Raw genomic sequence first — 18,631 nt, 5'->3', positions numbered from 1 at the left:
TAGAATAAACGTTGTGAGATAAAGAACATAGGACTTAACATTTGTGATCCAATGTGCATTATGAAATTTACTGTATCTTCTTGCAAGTTAGCTGAAAAAACAGCATTAATAAATAAATGTAGAGAAGTGAGTCATTCTGATTTCTAACTTAATCAAATCAGACTATAATTGATGAAAGCACGCAGTGTGGTTTTATCACTATATTGTCAGCTTTGCAACTGTGTAGTGCATCTCACATTTTAAAGTACTAGTTAATTCCATATTACTTTCTTTCTAGCAATGGGAAAAATTTAACACAAAATTTAAGACCCGCCTGAGCAGTTAAGTTAGGTGGCTAATTTCACGATGAAATATGGCGGATTCTGATCTGCTCTTTTCACCCTGGCATTGAACTCTCTTCAAGCTGTCTAATCATGTGCCCCAAACAGAATGGTGGACCTAATCATTATTAGCAATAAATCACATACTAGAGTTATACACATATAGAGAAAAAAGTACGAATGTGACTAATCCACACCACAAATGGCTTTAGTGGTCAGTGTTCACAGGTATTTGCTCCACTTTGCTTAATTATTGTAAAAGCAACAACTTCTTGATACTATCACTGCCAGGTAAGTAAAAATCTTGGTGTTATTCTGTTTTTCAAATGGAAAAAGAAATAAGGAATAAAGAGGTTATGCCAGCTGCTTAAATCATTGAAGTCATCCAGAGATACACTGAGACTCAAAAAATAGACATGAATCCTAGATTGAGCTACTGACTCTCTGTGTGCTGTTTTTATGCCAGTGAATGTAGATCGCCAAGATTGTGTTCATTCATCAATTTTTTAGCAAATATTCTTTCAGTGTTCCAGTTAATTTTATATCTCACTGGGTTTACAAAAATGAAAATGGAACGTTCTTGGTAGGAAATACACAATACAAATTGGAAATTACTAAAATTTAGGAGAGGTATAGATAAAGTGAAATGAAAACAGTAGAGATTTGTCTGCAGCTGGGGAAAATTAAGAATGGCTTCATAACAGAAGTTGCATTTAACCTGAAACTTCAACCTTCATGGATTCAAGATATATTCTGGAATTAAATTAATAAATGTTAGGGAGGGAGAAAGAGACAGTAAAATGTAGCACATTATAATGGGACAATAAAAGAATGCAAGCCATAAATAATGGGAAAAGGTAGTGTATTTTCTGTATGTCAGGGAATGGCATTCCTCAGATACACAGGATACTCTACATCTGGAAAAGTTTTTGGCAACTATTATCTAAAATTAAAAATTTCCAATAATTGACTCTGGAACCTAGCCACGGCTCTGAATCCATGCACTGCTGAAATGAGAAATATGAACTGAAAGTGTTCACACTTCATGTGCTAATTTTCTGCATCATGCTGAGTCATACATTTCCCACTGGATATATATCCTATACAAAGTTTCAAAGAGTAAAGGATTAAATTTAGTAAAATCACAGAACAGCCAAGCCCTGCGTAGAATACAGAGGCATAAAAAAATGAACTCCCAGTCCTTAAGCAGTTATATCATATAGAGAGGATATGAACAGGTTCCAAAGATAGGCAATATGTACCTTGAGATCTGGGGTGAGTGTTACGCTCATGAACTTGTACCGTGTTTCCCCGAAAATAAAACAGGGTCTTATATTTGTTTTTCCTCAAGAAGACACCCTAGGGCTTATTTTCAGGGGATGTGTTATTGTTTTTAAGTACGGTACAACAATCTCCATTGATTCCAATAGAGTGAAGTCGTCTTCTTCTGGAACATCATCCTCACTCTCCAAACCCCGAATCCCATCCTGAATGTCTTGCGACTCTATTTCCTTTAGACCCACTGGCCCCGATCTCTCCTGTGGAGCACTAGAGCTCTCACGGGGCAGATGAGAAGGGCTGCTCATGTTCTTTCCCGCTCCGCGACGACACGCATGGGTTGTGCAGATGCGCTGCGCAGCCACGCCCGTCACTAGGGCTGATTTTCATAGCCACGCCCACCACTAGGGCTGATTTTCATAGCCACGCCCATCACTAGGACTGATTTTCACAGCCACGCCCACCACTCGGGCTGATTTCCATAGCCACGCCCACCACTAGAGCTGATTTTTCATAGCCACGCCCTCCACTAGGGCTGATTTTCATAGCCACGCCCATCACTAGGGCTGATTTTCGGGGTAGGGCTTCTATTGCGCACATGCTTAGAAATCCTGCTGGGGCTTATTTTATGGGTAGGTCTTAGTTTTGGGGAAACATGGTATTAATATTAGTTAAGATTCTCCAGAGAAACATAGCCCATAGGATGGATGGACAGGTGGATGGATAGATAGATAGATAGATAGATGGATAGATGGATAGATGAGAGAGAGAGAGAGAGAGAATGAATAAATAAAGCTTTTTAGAAAATTGGCTCATGAGCTATCGTGGGTGTTGGCAAGTCCAGAATCTACAGGAGAGGCTAGCTGCAGAACTGGGCAAGAGGTGATGTTTCAGTCTTCAATCCAAAGGAGGCCTAAAGGTAGACTCCCTTCTTCCTCTAGAGCAGGCATCCTCAAACTATGGCCAGCGGGCCACATGCCGTCTGCCTAGGACATTTATCCGGCCCACCGGGTGTTTTTGCTGCCACTGCCTGTCCTGCTTAGCAGCCAACTGGTCCTGGAGCCTAGCCAAGTTGACACACAAAATTAACAATGGCAGAGCTATAATAGTAGGGATGGGCACTCACGGATTCAGAAAGCCTTAACAAAAATTATCCACATGTTTATTTTCTAGACAAGGGAAAATGGAAAATTAATTGTGGCAGGAAGAAACATATTCCTCCATCTCATGTTTTCTATGCAAATCTACACAATTGTCATTTTGTCCCATCTCTGGCTCCATTTACCTCTCAGTGAAATTCACTCTGTATTTCCCGATTGAGTGGACATAATGTATTAAAAATCCATTATCTATAGGTTGTCTCTTTTTCTTTCTGTGCACTCCAAGCTTCAACTGAGTAATCATGAAATCTAGAAAGAAGCCTTCTATACTGAAGACATAAGATTTATTCAGTGGAGTTACAAGAAAATAATGAAAAACCATCAGAATACTAGTTGTACATGTGCAACGAGGCACTCAACTAAGTAAAATATGTGTTCACCTAGTATTTTAAAGCTATTTTAAATATGCATTTTGCTGATATTCAATATTGACTTGAAATGGAGCCATTCTTGGTAATAACATTAATATTTGACAGATTTTGAGCACAGTTATAATATGATTTTTATTTAAAATAAGGCAAGCAGGCAAAATGGTAATGCATTTCACTGAATTAGTTTATGTGGAGAGATTTTATATACCCTTGAAATAATTTTAGAAATAATTATACAAAAACATATGAAATTTTCTCTGAGCTTACTATTTTTACTAAATCAGAAATGTTTTCATAAACCTTTATTTCATTCGATTCAAATATATATTTGGTAGTCTCTCACTTAAGCAAAGAAAGCTAAATGTAAATCCATTAATAGAAGATCTCATTTGCTTTCTAAACGCAAGCAAGTTGCTTTTGCCCAATGACTATTATTTTTTCAAGTTCTGTCTTCTAATTCACTCTCGATTTCCTCCGTTCTAATTTAGATACCAGGAAGTAACTTTGTAAGATCGTACCATACATACGTAAGAAATTCCGACCACATACCCCACAATTTTAACCTTTCCTATATCCACAGGTCATTCATATGAGGCATAAAATTGTAAACTAGAGAGATGAAATTTATAGTTTTACAATTACAATTTTACAATAATTTACAATTGCAATTTTTACAATGAAATAGTTTTGGTAACTTATTTCCTACTTGCCTTTCAACATATATTTTATTTTAATGCCATTGCTATGCTTTTTATCACTGTCAGATGTTTGAATGAATAAATGAATGAATAAGTATAACCTCCATAGAGCCCAATTCCTAGGTATGAAACCCATCCCTAGAAGTTAATTTTATATTATCTAGTGACAAAAAAAGTTAGCATAATGTGCAGAAATAAAAAACAATTAAACCACAGCGACAATCTTCAAAATATTGTACACACCAAGAAAATAAACTTAAGTTTTTTTAAAAAATATAAACGCATTTTCTTCAAGTATTACGAATAATCATAGCCACAAAGACTAAAATTCTTCTCTTCTCTGCCATTAGCACATGCAGGTCAGTTATCTAGATAGGAACAAAGGTATCTTGTTGCCAAGATTTTGCTGTTTTATAATTCCTCAAGTTAATATGCTTGGCGAGAAACGACTGTTTCCAGTTAATATAGTACAAGTAATAAGAAGGGTTTCTTTGATATGCATAAGCTGTGCCTAAGGTTTATCTCTTTAAAACTAGAGGCAGCAGTGACAGAGAGAGAGGCAGGGAGGGAAGGAGAAAGTAAGAGAGAGATGGACCTATAGAATGTGAGAACCAATTGCATGGGGCGTGGTGGAGAAATGTGTTCCTTGCAATGGAAGAAATACACGCGGAAATGTTTCTCTGTGGGTCCCAGTTTTCTCAATAATTTTACAACACCTAAATACAAGGCACATGTCTCAGGAGTTTATTATCAAAATGAGTCTGATGAGATAAAATTGAAAAAAAGACTTGAAAGTCAGTTCTCATCATTTTCTTTTCTTTCTTTTTGTTCTGAAGCAGAGTCTCACTCTGTTGCCCAGGCTAGAGTGAGTGCCGTGGCATCAGCCTCGCTCACAGCAACCTCCAACTCCTGGGTTCAAGCGATCCTCCTGCCTCAGCCTCCCGAGTAGCTGGGACTACAGGCATGCGCCACCATGCCTGGCTAATTTTTTTTCTATATATTTTTAGTTGTCCAGCTAATTTCTTTCTATTTTTAGTAGAGACGGGATCTCCCTCTTGCTGAGGCTGGTTTTGAACTCCTGACCTTGAGGAATCCTCAAGCCTCAGCCTCCCAGAGTGCTAGGATTACAGGCATGAGTCACTACACCGGGTCCAGTTCTCACCATTTTCAAATAGCCTATTTAGCCACATCCCTTCCCCACCTTCCACCTTACGGTTTGATAACTGGACATTTCACTTAAATGAGTGGAAACGAAAGTTATGAGTGAGAAAAATATCCCATTTCCATTCAATAATTATGTTTATAACTTTTGTGGCTCCACATATTCTATTCTTTAAAAATATTTTTAGTTTAAATTTTATAGGAGGGCCATTGGATTTTCTTTTTCTGTTAAAAGGTTTCTGAGAAGAGTCTTTTTGTTAACTATTTCTGTAGGGACCAGAAGGAAAGCACATGGTCATTTGCTAAATGTGCTAAATTCTATTTGTGTACTGCTGGCCCCTGTAGTCCTCTTTAGCAGGTGTTTTGAAGGATAGCCCAGCTGGTTTCCTGAATGCTTTTTAAATTGTCCTCTCCATAGTTGCTCACCTTCTTCCTCAGCCCCTTCTCCACTACCAAGACCAAATCATAATTGCAAGCAGGAAGATCTATCCAGCTTCAGAATATTCTAGAACTGTGTGACACATCACTCTTGCAATTAGAATGATATAAATTAAGTTCTGCATATGGGGACTGGGATCTCATTCTTGAGCTGTTTTTATATAAGTTGTTTCTTGTCCTTTACTTTCAAAGTTTCCATATTTTTCAATCTCTTAATAGCGGATTACATAAGGGGGTGCAAGTCCCTACAAGTAAACCCATGTCCAGATTACACCTGGAATTTTCAATGATAACTACTTTTTTACTTACTAATCTTGTGCTATAGCCTCCTGTTAACCACCTGTAACATCATCTTGAATATCCTAGAGCTCTCGCTAGTCTTGACCTGGATTTGGAGAATTGCTGTCACCCTTGGACATTGTACTTGCTAGTCATTGTACTTGCTATCTCGAGATATTTACTCAAAAAAGGGAAAAAAAGCACATAATCTCATGCAAATCTGAAAAGTTGAGGTTAAAATCATTTTAAGTCCAATAACCTCTATTAACATTTTCTTGCCTTCAGTTCTGATTACATATTTTTGTTCTGCATATATTTAAGGTCGTTTTAATCAAAGCATGCATAAAAATTGAGCAGCCTCTCCAAGTTACTCTATTTTTTCCCAATCTTCATCAGAGCTTCTGTTATTCATTTTAACTGTAAATTCTCAAAAACTATAGAAAAAAATATTTATATTGATTGATTCATTCATTTATTTAACATGCAATTATTGAATACCCCACTTCTGATAGGGACATCAGATTGAAACTATTTAACTATGTAAGAAAAAAAGGAAAGGAAAACATCATATTGTAAAATGATGCTGTTAAGTATTTTCAGTAATCTATAGAGATGTTATTTTATGTAGCTAAGCTTTAAAAGAAACAAATATTTTGTAGCGAACAAATTTTGGCTAACTTAAAAAAATTAAAAGTTAAACCAACACATTAGTTTTGTTCCTTACCAATACCTTAAATTATATGAGTACTTAAGGGGGTAACTACCCTCTTCCTGGCTTAATTACACAATTTGCTTGCTTGATTACACTCACATTCAAAGCAATTTTGTTCATTTTATGAAAAGTGATTTCTAATTTTTCTGCATTGTTTAGTTAAAATAGTCTCTGTAACCTGTTGCTTTTAAATTCCTAGCACGACAATGCTGTTCTTTAATAAACACTATCAAGTGTTCCATAGAGATTTTGTTATTTGTTTCACGTTTTAGTATCACTAGTTTCAATAGCAATTTAATGTATTCAGTATTTTTTAAGTTATCACTGTCCAGGGTTATAACTGTGTAATTTTCCTCACTGGGAAAACTAACCTTTAATACCATGAATCTTTTTATACAGGAAGATAATCATAGAAGCCTCTTGGTAGCCATTCCTGTCAAAGTGCTTCTGGAATAATATAGCCTTGAATCCTTTTTTTTTTTCTCTCTCTCTTTATTTTAATGAACACATTTTAAACTTAATGAATTCATGCAAATTGAAAACAAAATCCCCAAACAAAAAAATATGCAATTTAGGAAAAACTGCAGATTTTTCCATATGCTCAAACAGGCTTGTTTTCTCTAGGCATCGGTAAACTTAGAAACTAAACATTTTAATATTCTCCTAAAGAGAAAACTTAACATTTTTGCAGTGTATTACATTACGACATCTCATATTTGCATAATGTTAAAAATTTAACCTTATTTTGCATATATATATATATATATATATATATATAATGTTTTCTCTTTACAAAAATCAACTGGTTGTGTAGGAACTTGTTTTGGGCAGAGTTAATGCTAAAATAAACTTGTGGCACTGATTTGTCATTATTTCCTTGCCAACTTCGATCTTTCAAGTCCTTAAATATATGTGTTCCCTTAGGTCTGATAGTCATTCTTCTTTCTTGTCTCTTCACCTTAAGGCTGTTTTTCCTACCTCACAAGAGTCCTGGCTAATTCCAGGCAAAGATTTGGCTCCTGCCTTGACTTTATCCTGAGTGTTAGCCCCTAACTGAAGACCAACACCTAAATCACCCCCACTGGGGACACCCCATCATCTTCTTCTCAAATCCAATTTAAACACAGCCGATTCAGATTGGTTGCATCAAAGTAACGAACATGTCAGGTATGGTGTGGCTAAAACTCCGTGGTTGCAGTATTCGGTGCAGATGGCTGTAATGGTTAATGCCAATCATGGGAACCTCAGACTAGAATAAGAGAAAAACTGATGGTGAGTGTGGCCACAATGCCAGAGGAATAAGTAGGTTAGGTTATTGCCTAACAGGAGATCGTTAGGCATATTGGGAAGGTTTTTCTAGATATAAAATGGTAAGGCTTACCGTAACCTTAACATTTGTAACCCCTGTAATATGCTGAAATAAAATAAAATAAATAAAATAAAATAAAATGGTAAGGCCTGTAATAAAAAGACGCTTTGACTTCTAAAATACCGAATAAATGAAGTGAGGAAGAATTTCAAGAAGGTGTTTGAGAATTATCTTTGGATGTCCTATATAAGCTGAATCGTGTCACCCCCAAATTTATGTGTGGAAGCCCTGAGCCCCGGCACCTTCAGAATGTGTGTCTGCATTCGAAGACAGAGCCTTGGCAGAGGTGACTGAATCAAAATGAAGCCTTTCGGGCGGGCTCTAATCTATTACGACTTGTCGTAAGGAGAGAAAATTCGGATGCACAAAGAGACACTGAGGTGCACGGACACAGGGGAAAACCGAGTGAGGACACTTGGCCAATGTGGCCATCTGTGAGTCCATGAGACAGTCTTAGGAGAAGCTGAGCCAGTCGGCACCTTGATCTTGAACTTGTAGCCTCTACAATTGTAAAAAAATATATAAATGTTTGTTGTTCAAGCCACCCAGTCTGTGGTGCTCTGTTAGGGTAAGCCTGGCTACCAATGCAAAAATGCAAAGAGATGCAGTAGTTTGACTCACAGAAATGGGACTATTTGGGTTTGGAACAGAACATCACGAGGTTTGTTTTTATTAATGCTTGTTGGTTATATTGCTGTTGCTAATAACATCCTTCAAATAGTAATAAAAATCACTGTGTATTCTAGGCGTAAAAGATAAAGTGTGAGTACCACGCTTCTATCATTTTTCATCCTAAAAATGGCCCTCTCTTGACATGGTCTTACATTTTCTCTCTCCCTCCCTTATTTCTCTGATTTTCTTCCCCTACCTTTGCTTCCCCCGTGCTCTTATCCCATCCTCTTTAAGTCACGTTTCTCGAAAAGTAGTTCATAACCTTAGATCTGCATTCCCATTCGCTCCCTAGCACCCTGAAAACAGTACACGGTGGACCCATCCATGCAGGGCCCATATGTGCCTTCGGGGCTTTATGGCAACAAGTTCAGATCTGAGACCAATTCTGAGGATGGAAGGCTGATGTGCCATCCAGCTGTTAACCCTTCCCTACCTTTACCATTCCAGTGAATTTCGTGTAAGAGACACAACCAACACCACCCACCTGCCAAAGCCCACGGTCCCAGTTTAACCCCTTTCTTCTTAGATCCTCATATACGATTGCAATGCATTAGTATTCCTCCTCCTTCATCTTATTCGCTCTCCCAGATTGTGTAGTATATCATCTTTCCCTAGTTCTTCTACCCCTCAGACTTTCCTGCACTTCTCTTTCACCCACCTCTGTTTTACATACGTTGATTTCCTTATGCCATCCGGTCCTCAGACCTGTGATCTTCTTCATCTGAATTTTCCCTGGGATCATCTCACACATTCTTGATGTCTTAAGCTATATATTGTGTGCTGCTGTCTCCTTTCCCTTCCTGATCTACATCTAGATCCAGTCCTAGCATCTTCTCTGCGCGGCAGGAGGATCAAAGTGGTGCTGGACAGCTCCTCTTCAATGTCCCATGAGCATTTGGGGCACACATGCCTGTACTGCATTACCTCCCTTAAATAAGGACTCTACCATCTTCAAAGTCTCTTCATCTCTTTACCTTGGAGTCAGCCTACACGTAACTGAGGAGTCCCCAGATTCTGAGAAACTCACCTGCCCAGACTAATGCAACAACCTCTTAATTGGTCTCTCTAACCCTGAACTTGGACCCTTACCTCTATCTCCTATACGGTCTTCTATATACTGTTCTACACTGTGAAGTGTGATATATTGAAAATATAGATCTTCCTATGACACTCCCATGATAAAAAGTTTGCAGTCATTTCTCTGAAAGGATACAATTCACACGACACGCAATACCACTCATAGGCTTCCTATTTCTGTGGCGTACAAAGCCATCCTCGATAAGGCCCTTCTTAGTCATTCCTTTGGCCTCACTCAATTCCTCACCTTGCACTATCTGTTCCAGTGCCGTCTAATTGCTGGGAGTTCTCCTGATCTTCTCGGGATGTTTAATTCTTCTGCTTTCTCTGCCAGTGAGTTCCTTTTCTTCTCTGACTACCTCCCCCTCAGCCTTTCTGATTTTTTTTTTTCTCCTGGATTTTTTTTCAAGGATCCATTCTTGATGGATCAGCTGATAATTTTCCATGCTCTCACCCAGCCCTACCAAGCACAGTGCACTGGAACAACAGGCTAAAAATTCTTGGATGCAGGGATGTTTGAGCTCCGGTTTCCAACACCTGGCAAGTAGACATAGCACAGGTTGATCTGAAGTCGTTCGGAATTAGCGATCAAAAAAATATTCACACGCTTGTTTTATAATGGTGGTATATACTGGAGATCTCTATGCCACATAACTATTTTTAACATTCCGCACTCACCATATTTATGGGATCCACTGGTCCAATGCTGTTCACATAAACATCAGTTTCAATTACCGTGGGCCTCACTGCAAAGTACCAACACAAAGAATGGTCAAACATGTAATCAGAGGTCGTTTTAAATAAATTTTAGTTTTCAATGAATCTTCATAACCAATGGTAAAATTACCATTTCCATCGTAAAACATTCTTCATTATGAAGTGCGGAAACATGGCCTGCCACAAAAATATTAACATCTTTTAGTTTTTAAATCAATTATAATAACTAAAAATTAATGTTTTTAATGGAAAAAAAAAACTCCAATGTGCAGCCTAAAAATATTTCAAACATCTCAATCATCCACTAAAATTCAGGAAGTTAATTCAGTAAAAAAATTTGCTAGATGATTCGTTCTGAAATAGCCACAGATTTTAGGATTGGAGTGGATTTTTGGTAGTATGTACTTACACTTAGTGCTCACCAGAAGTACACCGGTAAATGTTTAATGACCTTGCTCTCAGAGAGAGGGGATGAGCCCCTAATTTGTTGATTTCTATGCCGTGAATACTCCCACAATGGCTGATTTAAATATATCAATGTGAAATCATTGAATGCAAAGGCTATATGTAATATTAGTATATATTATATGTTACTTCATAAGAGGCTATCATGAGTCAATATGGGCCAGTTTCAGCACATACTGGGATTTGAAGTATAATTATGAGGATTAAAGGACATAATATATGTTAAGAAACTATCTTGTTTCCCTGAAAATAAGACAGGGTCTTATATTTATTTTTCCTCAAGAAGACACCCTAGGGCTTATTTTCAGGGGATGTGTTGTTTTCCCCTCAAAGCCTCAGCTTGCAGCACGCACAGGATGGCCGGGACCTGACAGGGGGAGCCAACCTTGTTGGTGGGGCTGTCCGCACCTTTCCGGTCACCTCTGGGATAGTAGCTGTCATGATGGGGCAGATGAGAAGGGCTGCTCGTGTTCTTTCCCGCTCCGAGACGACATGCATGGGTTGTGTAGATGCGCTGCGCAGCCACGCCCGTCACTAGGGCTGATTTTTCATAGCCACGCCCATCACTAGGGCTGATTTTCATGACCACGCCCATCACTAGGGCTGATTTTCATAGCCACGCCCATCACTAGGGCTGATTTTCATAGCCACGCCCATCACTAGGGCTGATTCTCATAGCCACGCCCATCACTAGGGCTGATTTTCATAGCCACGCCCATCACTAGGGCTGATTTTCGGGGTAGGGCTTCTATGGTGCACATGCTTAGAAATCTTGTTAGGGCTTGTTTTATGGGTGGGTCTTATTTTTGGGGAAACGTAGTACCTCCAAGTCTGGTTCATATGAGGAGCTTAATATGTATCTGTTCATGTCTCCTTCCTTCTTCCCTTATTAACAGTATTCCTTTAGGTTGTTTATAGTTGGATGCAGTGTAAGGCATATTTTCACCTAATTCCCACAGATTGCACTTCATGGACATCACTGTAGACCTTGCCAATTGTGTTTTGTATGTAATCATTAGTGTTTTTCCAGTTAATTTTTAAATAACACATAACGATATTTTTGTTCTATTAAAATGTATATCACTGGTAAGCCTTCCGAATGCTTACCAAATAAACATAATTAGCAAATATCTACAGGAATGCCATCTCTGATCATGATTTAGGCTTTTGAGACTCACCAGGTATTTTTGGCTTTCTTTAATGAGATTTATCATCATAATGATAACATAGACTCATATGTTTTTCTGTTTTCTGTAAAACCTTTTTTTCAGTTTCTTTTACTCCACCCATCGCTAGCACCAAAGAAGATGTAAAAGATTAATTTAGTGACTCAGCAAATACTTATTGAGGAGTGGGTGTAAAGGATGCCAGAGGTAGACAAGAAGGAGAAACACATTCCTAGGAGAAAATCTGTCACACTTCTCAACAGAGAATTACAGAGATAAAGCAGCAAACTTTTCTTGTAGGTGGAAAGTTGCTCTGTTTTTGTGGCATATTGTTGGTCATATTTGCTCAGTTCTCCTTGCCAGCCTTTATCTGTATTCCCTTTCTGACATAGTATTTATCACTCTTATAATTCCAACGCTGTGATCCACCTGTCAGATGTATTTCTTGACATAATACACAGCCATGTCTGCGTAGGTAGCCGGCCTCAGTTTCCCCGCATTGGCATTTTTCAGTCTGACAGAGCCCTCAAGCTACCAAACTTCAAAGGAGAACTTAAGGTATTTTTCAAAACAGTGTCGCAATACAACTTCAAAAACAGTATTTTTATCCCTTGCGATTAGAAAAAGTTAACACTTGGGAAAACACACACTTACATAGTTTGTTTTGCCTCCAGAAAACGTTTTATTACATGACATTTCATATTTTATTAACTAGAAAAATTAATGAGATTAGTTAGAAATAGTTTCAGTATGCAAAAGTATAAGTTTCTAAACCTCTACCTTACTTGAAAATGTAATTCAGTCTGCCAGCCAGCAATTAGATATCTTAAATAAAAGAAGGATGTATCACGTACAGAAGGTTTTACAATTTAACTTAGGCTGATGCCTTCTGAGATGAGTTGCTTTAACTGTTTGTCATTTGTTCCTGACTAGCTATGAATTCTAGCCAATAAATATCATATAATTAAGCTAATTACAGCTAGATTTACAAAATGATTTTATGAAAGCCAATTAACAAGACAATTGATTTATTATTCCTATTTGTAAGTATATTTATTACCAGTAATAAGCATTTATAACTGATATAAGCAATGTACCACGCTTATATAATTAGGTTTATTTTTTTTCAATTAAACTGATAGATCAACCAACACTGCAGACCTGCTTTGATTTCATAATATTCAGAGATGAACATTAACTCCATTGAGAAAGAAATGATTCCTGGAGACGTTTTTATTCACAAGATATGCTTCCCATATTTACAATGTAGAAGGTTTCAGATATAAGTGAGCTACCCTGGTTTCCTGATATCAACATTTCTTAGCCGATTACAAGATGGACTTACGTATGTCATAAAAAATCTTAACTCTGGCATGAGTCACCTGGGATTGGAGACACTGAGATACTTCATGATCAACATAAAGCAAGGATGGGGATCAAAAAAGAATCACATTAGTAAATCCAATATACAACGTTGCTATCGATAAAGAAGATACTCAGTAATTGTTAAATATATATTTGCAAACTATGCATCTTTTTTGAGTTATTCTGTGTCCCATTTTATAACTCTGGGCTATTGGTATTTTATCTTATCTTTGAGTGTGCAGCCCCAAATCACAAAGAAGAAAAAACCTGAAAGTACACTAAAGTATCTCAGATAAAATTTGAAACTACAGCTAGTGATTATGTGCTTCCAAGTGTATAGTTATGAGGAAAACAACTGAAATCTGTAATTGCTCCTTAGTAATGACTCATTGCCATGTTCGTATTACTATAAACAATTCTTGTGGGTAAAATTACTTAAAACACAGGCTTCTTGGAAATTGAGTAAGTAGTCTTTATTAACACTATGATTTTCTCAGTCCAGAGTTTGTTCAATTGCAGGATTTTTAGCACTGCTTCAAAAGGAAAACATAGTTTAATTCAAAATTTGGAAACCAAAACTAAAAGGGGATTGTCATTCCAGGCTCGTTAAATAATGTCTTGAAAGTGGGCACAGATTATGTTTAATTCATGAGCATACAAGGGGACAAAGATCTCTTTCTTGCAATAGTGTAACAATAGGTAAGAAAACCATGTACTGCCACAACAAATTGCATTTTTTTTTTGTATGGGGAACGCAGGTAGAGATGACACTGGATTATTTTTGCAAGGCTTCTGTCTGTGCTGTGATTCTAAGTACTTTGCTGTAAGTAGCTCACCAGAATATAAGTAGATAAACTCCCAGTGGGAGTCAGGATATAGAGAGAATACAGGTCCGGGGCAATAAAGGACACCCTGAGAACAGACAGAGGATGAAAAATGTACAGATTTTAAAAAGAAGAAAGCAGTGAGATCAATATGGTTTCCACGTTCAGTTTCCAGATATTGAAGGCAAGGACAAGCAGTTCTAGGGGTGGGAATTGGCTTATTAATCAGAAAATATACACTCAAATGGATTTTTAAAAATATTTTCTTTATAATTTATCTTAACCATGCTTTCTCTGACACACTTATTTCAATTTCTATAAGATATCTTTAATTGATTAGGTAGCTTTTTGGTCACTTTTCATATTAAAATTAATGTAGGTCAACTAAAAATTCTCGCTCTGAAGAGTAAGTTCTACAGACTTTTCTTATTGTCCCAGAATAGGCATTAAAAAAAAAAAAAGGTCCCACTGATCCAGATATTGCAGTTATCATGCACAGACTTTGGTTTTCTTTATGTTGTATGAATTTTATTCCCATTTAAAAATTTCATGTAACCAAGTATATTATTGTTTACAAGAGGTACAGGTACAATTCCAAGAAAGAAAGGAGCCACCTGGTGTAAACGCTCTTAGACACTGATCGCCTTCAGATTCTTTTCCAGTCTTTACCCAAATTCAGGTTTATTTTTACCAAGCTGTGTTCAAAATTCTATGAGCCTTTTAAAAAAGTTATTTTTTTTTTTGAGGGAGTCATCTGTTTCTATCTGCAAATAATTCCTTCAAGTACCAACTGTTTCACTCAAGTGATACATTTGGGAGCTATATTAGTCAATAATTCTCTTTTCTTGTACTCTCCCAGTCTAATTTAGTTATCAGGATTATGCTGGTTTTATAAAACGAGTTGGGAATCTTTCCTTCTGTATTTTCTGGAAGAGGTTATGTAAGATTTATATTATTTCCTTCTTGTATATTTGGTAGAATTCACCAGAGAGGCAAAAAACAAAAACAAGCCAAAAAAATAAAAATAAAACACACACACACACACAAAAAAACCCAAAAACAGTAATGGTTATTTCTGAACTGGATCCTCATGATATAAATACATCATTGAGACAATTGGAAATTGGGGCTGAGTATTCAATGGTGGTATTACATAAATATCATCTTTATGGCTTTGGTGGTTGCATTGTGCTTCTGTAAGGTTGAAATAATAAAAGCAGATATGCTGACCAAAGCAAAATTAAAATAGAAGTTAGTCAGAAAAAAATATCTTGAAAAAAATCCCTTAAATATTTAGAAATTAAGTTACATTTAGACATCATCCATGAATCAGGAAAAAACCATAAGGACATTATTAATCTTTTTTCAAAACAAGAATGAAAACAAAAGTTAGTAAACTCAACAAAACTAAAAGAAAATCTTGATCCGATTAACAGAGAGCCTGTATTTATTAAAGAGGTTGAATTTATAATTAAACATCTTCCAGAAAAGAAAATTCCAGGCCCATATCACACAGAGACTTTGAAATAACTTATGATTAAGGGGTTCCTAGTTGCCTATATGAGACAGCCTAATAGGTCCTCAACCCAAAGACATATATCAAGTTTGGGTCCAGATACTTCTTCTAAAGTGTTAGTAACAAGGAAATGTCAACCACCACTCCACAATCATCCTTCTCAGGTTACCTGCAGATAAATAAATACTTGTATGCATATGGACAAAAAGGTGCACATGGATAAATAGGTTCTTAAGACTAAAATATATATATATTTATATAAAAAATATATATAATTTATATATAAATATATATAATATATAATATATATTATATATTATAATTTATATATAATAAATATTTAATTTATATATAAATATATATTTATATAAATATGTATATATATATGTATATATCAGACTATGCTGTCTAATACTATAGCCAGTAGATACATATGAGTGTTTTTAAATTAAATAGAAATGAATCACATTTAAATAAAATTAAAACATATTTTCTTAGCCACACTAACCACATTTCAAGTACAGAAAAGCCACATGTGGCTAGTGGTCACAAAAAAATGGACAGTGCAGAACAATATTTCCGTCACTGCAGAAAGTTCTACTGAGCAATGCTTAGCAGGACTTCTCAACAACAATGACCCCTGCAGATTATTTCGCAAATTTCCTATTTGGGTGGGATTCTTGGTAAAAATATTTAGTGGATGAAGTCCATGAAATTCACAAACCAGTCACACGTAATAAAAAATTGTTCTGCATTTAGCGAGGTTTTGGATGTCCATTCATGTATGTGAAAAATATGTGTGTTATAATATGAGTTTAGAAGATAACCGTTTTTATACATATAAAAACGAAGTATTTTTGTGTTTTTCAAGAATTTTTCAGAAATACATTGTATAAAACATAGGAAGATGGTATTTATTTTGTTCTTAATTTTACCAAGAGTTGTATACACTGTTTGAGCTAACCACACCACCAATTACAATGCTGCTCGTACCATGTTTCCCCGAAAATAAGACCTACCCATAAAATGAGCCCTAGCAGGATTTCTGAGCATTTGCACGATAGAAGTCCTACCCCGAAAATAATACCTAGTGACGGGCGTGGCTACGCAGCGCATCTGCACAAATCCATGCATTTCATCGAGGAGCAGTAAAGAAGACGAGCTCTCATCCGCCCCGTGAGAGCTCTAGTGCTCCACATGAGAGATCGGGGCTGATGGTTCTAAAGGAAACAGAGTCGCAAGAAATTCAGGATGGAATTTGGGCTTTGGAGAGTGAGGATGATGTTCCAGAAGAAGATGACTTCACTCTATTTGAATTAATGTAGATGGTTGTACCGTACTTAAAAAAAAAAATAACTTATCCCCTGAAAATAAGCCTTAGGGTGTCTTCTTGAGGAAAAATAAACATAAGATCCTGTCTTATGTTCGGGGGAACACGGTAGTATTGGAGTCACTGTTACCAAACACATATATCACTTTACCTGTCTGGCTTTCCAATATGTAGTGATTCTATATATAAATTCAAGCATCTAGCAGCCTCATCATTTCTCCCAGCCTATCTATGCCTGGGCTTTTGTATATGGAATGCAAAATATTTTATTATAAATCATTTCATCCCAACCTACCTTATAGTTAGGGACATATATATGTATATATTCCCATATATATAAATGAATATATAATCCCAGGAATGGTTCTTCTTAGGAGAATGGAAGTTTGGTCTCTCATCTCTACTTAAATTATCTCTTTAGGAGCAGACTTGCTCCTTATCCTATATGTGATTAGGGAAAACGAGAGGAGTGGTGGGATTCAAAGGGGAAAAAAAAGCAGTGGAAGATCTGCACACCAACTCTTTAGCACATCTAGGATATTTTATTTCTTGTGGTTATAAAGTATACTAAAGGAAAATAACTGCACTGGAAGAATCTCATCAGTTTCTTGACCTCAGAGACTTGTGCACCAGGGCACAAAACTTCAAACAGATTGCTGATGAAAGGAGCTGAGGCAGGTGGCAGACAGAGAAAAGCCCCCGGATTTCCCATGCCACAGTACAGAATGCCTAAGAACAACAACAAAAACCACTCATGCCCTCCTACCCATAAGAGTCATTATTTGCACGTCCACCGCTCAAAATCCACCTAAGGCCAGTTGGTGTTATCCCAAAAGGAAGTAACAACTAAAGGATGAAACCGCACCCAGTTAGACACATGGACCATTCTTCTACACGTCTTCCCCATGTCTCCATTGCCAGAAACCTAGAAGGATTGAAGACGTGGAGTAAAAGAACAGGGCACACTATACTTCCCTTATCACCACCCCACCCCCAGTGTCTGTCTAGTGGCACTTGTCTGCCCAGCCCCTTCAGAGAACGATAGCTTTAAATCTGTTTAAACATTAATTTTTTAAGACTGCATTGAACTGCTTAAATAACTGAAACTATTGCGAAGGTCGTAGAATCTACCTTAAAAGTTATTAAGAGAAAGGAAAAGAATATTCGCCATGAAGTAATAAAAGCTTTACTAGATAAACAAAACTTTTAATAATTCCCCATTCAGTTTAGAAGACCTCAATACATTGGTTAGATAAGTTTCCATAGCAAAACCAAAGAGAAAAGGTGCTAACATGAATTTTGGACAAAAAAAAAAAAAATGCCTGCAAAGATCATTTCAACAATTAAGTCATTTATAGTGCATATTCTGGTGCACAGAAAAAATGCTACTATGCATGATACAATCATCAATGTATCTAGGACATTAATCCAATGTATTGATCTGATGATATTACAGGTGTGCATGAAATTTGACCGTTCATACCTTGATCTGAAATAAAGGGACTTAAAAGGTAAAATTCATGGAATAGAGCAACTATCAAAACACCTACACATGGAATAAAAAATATATATAATATATTCACTGGGTTCTCTTCCACAAATACTCCATAAATATTAAGTGAGCCCTATTTATGTTTCACAAATTCTTTTAGCAATTAGGGATATGGTGAATTCTACTTTTAGGAAACTTACATGATAGAAAGAAAATAGATA

The 18,631-nt window shown here is 36.7% G+C and overlaps 1 protein-coding gene across 1 annotated transcript in view; it reads right to left on the bottom strand.

The window, feature by feature from the left end:
* Nucleotides 1–18,631, bottom strand: part of GABRG1 (gamma-aminobutyric acid type A receptor subunit gamma1) — a 69,983-nt gene that overhangs the window by 27,180 nt on the left and 24,172 nt on the right. Inside the window, exon 3 of the mRNA XM_012743043.3 lies at nt 10,214–10,281. Within this exon, the coding sequence (XP_012598497.1) occupies nt 10,214–10,281 (68 nt within the window). The remainder of the gene's footprint in view (nt 1–10,213; nt 10,282–18,631) is intronic.

Source organism: Microcebus murinus, chromosome 26, assembly GCF_040939455.1.
Source record: "Microcebus murinus isolate Inina chromosome 26, M.murinus_Inina_mat1.0, whole genome shotgun sequence".
Taxonomy (NCBI): domain Eukaryota; kingdom Metazoa; phylum Chordata; class Mammalia; order Primates; family Cheirogaleidae; genus Microcebus; species Microcebus murinus.
This window is presented reverse-complemented; position numbering and strand designations above follow the sequence as displayed.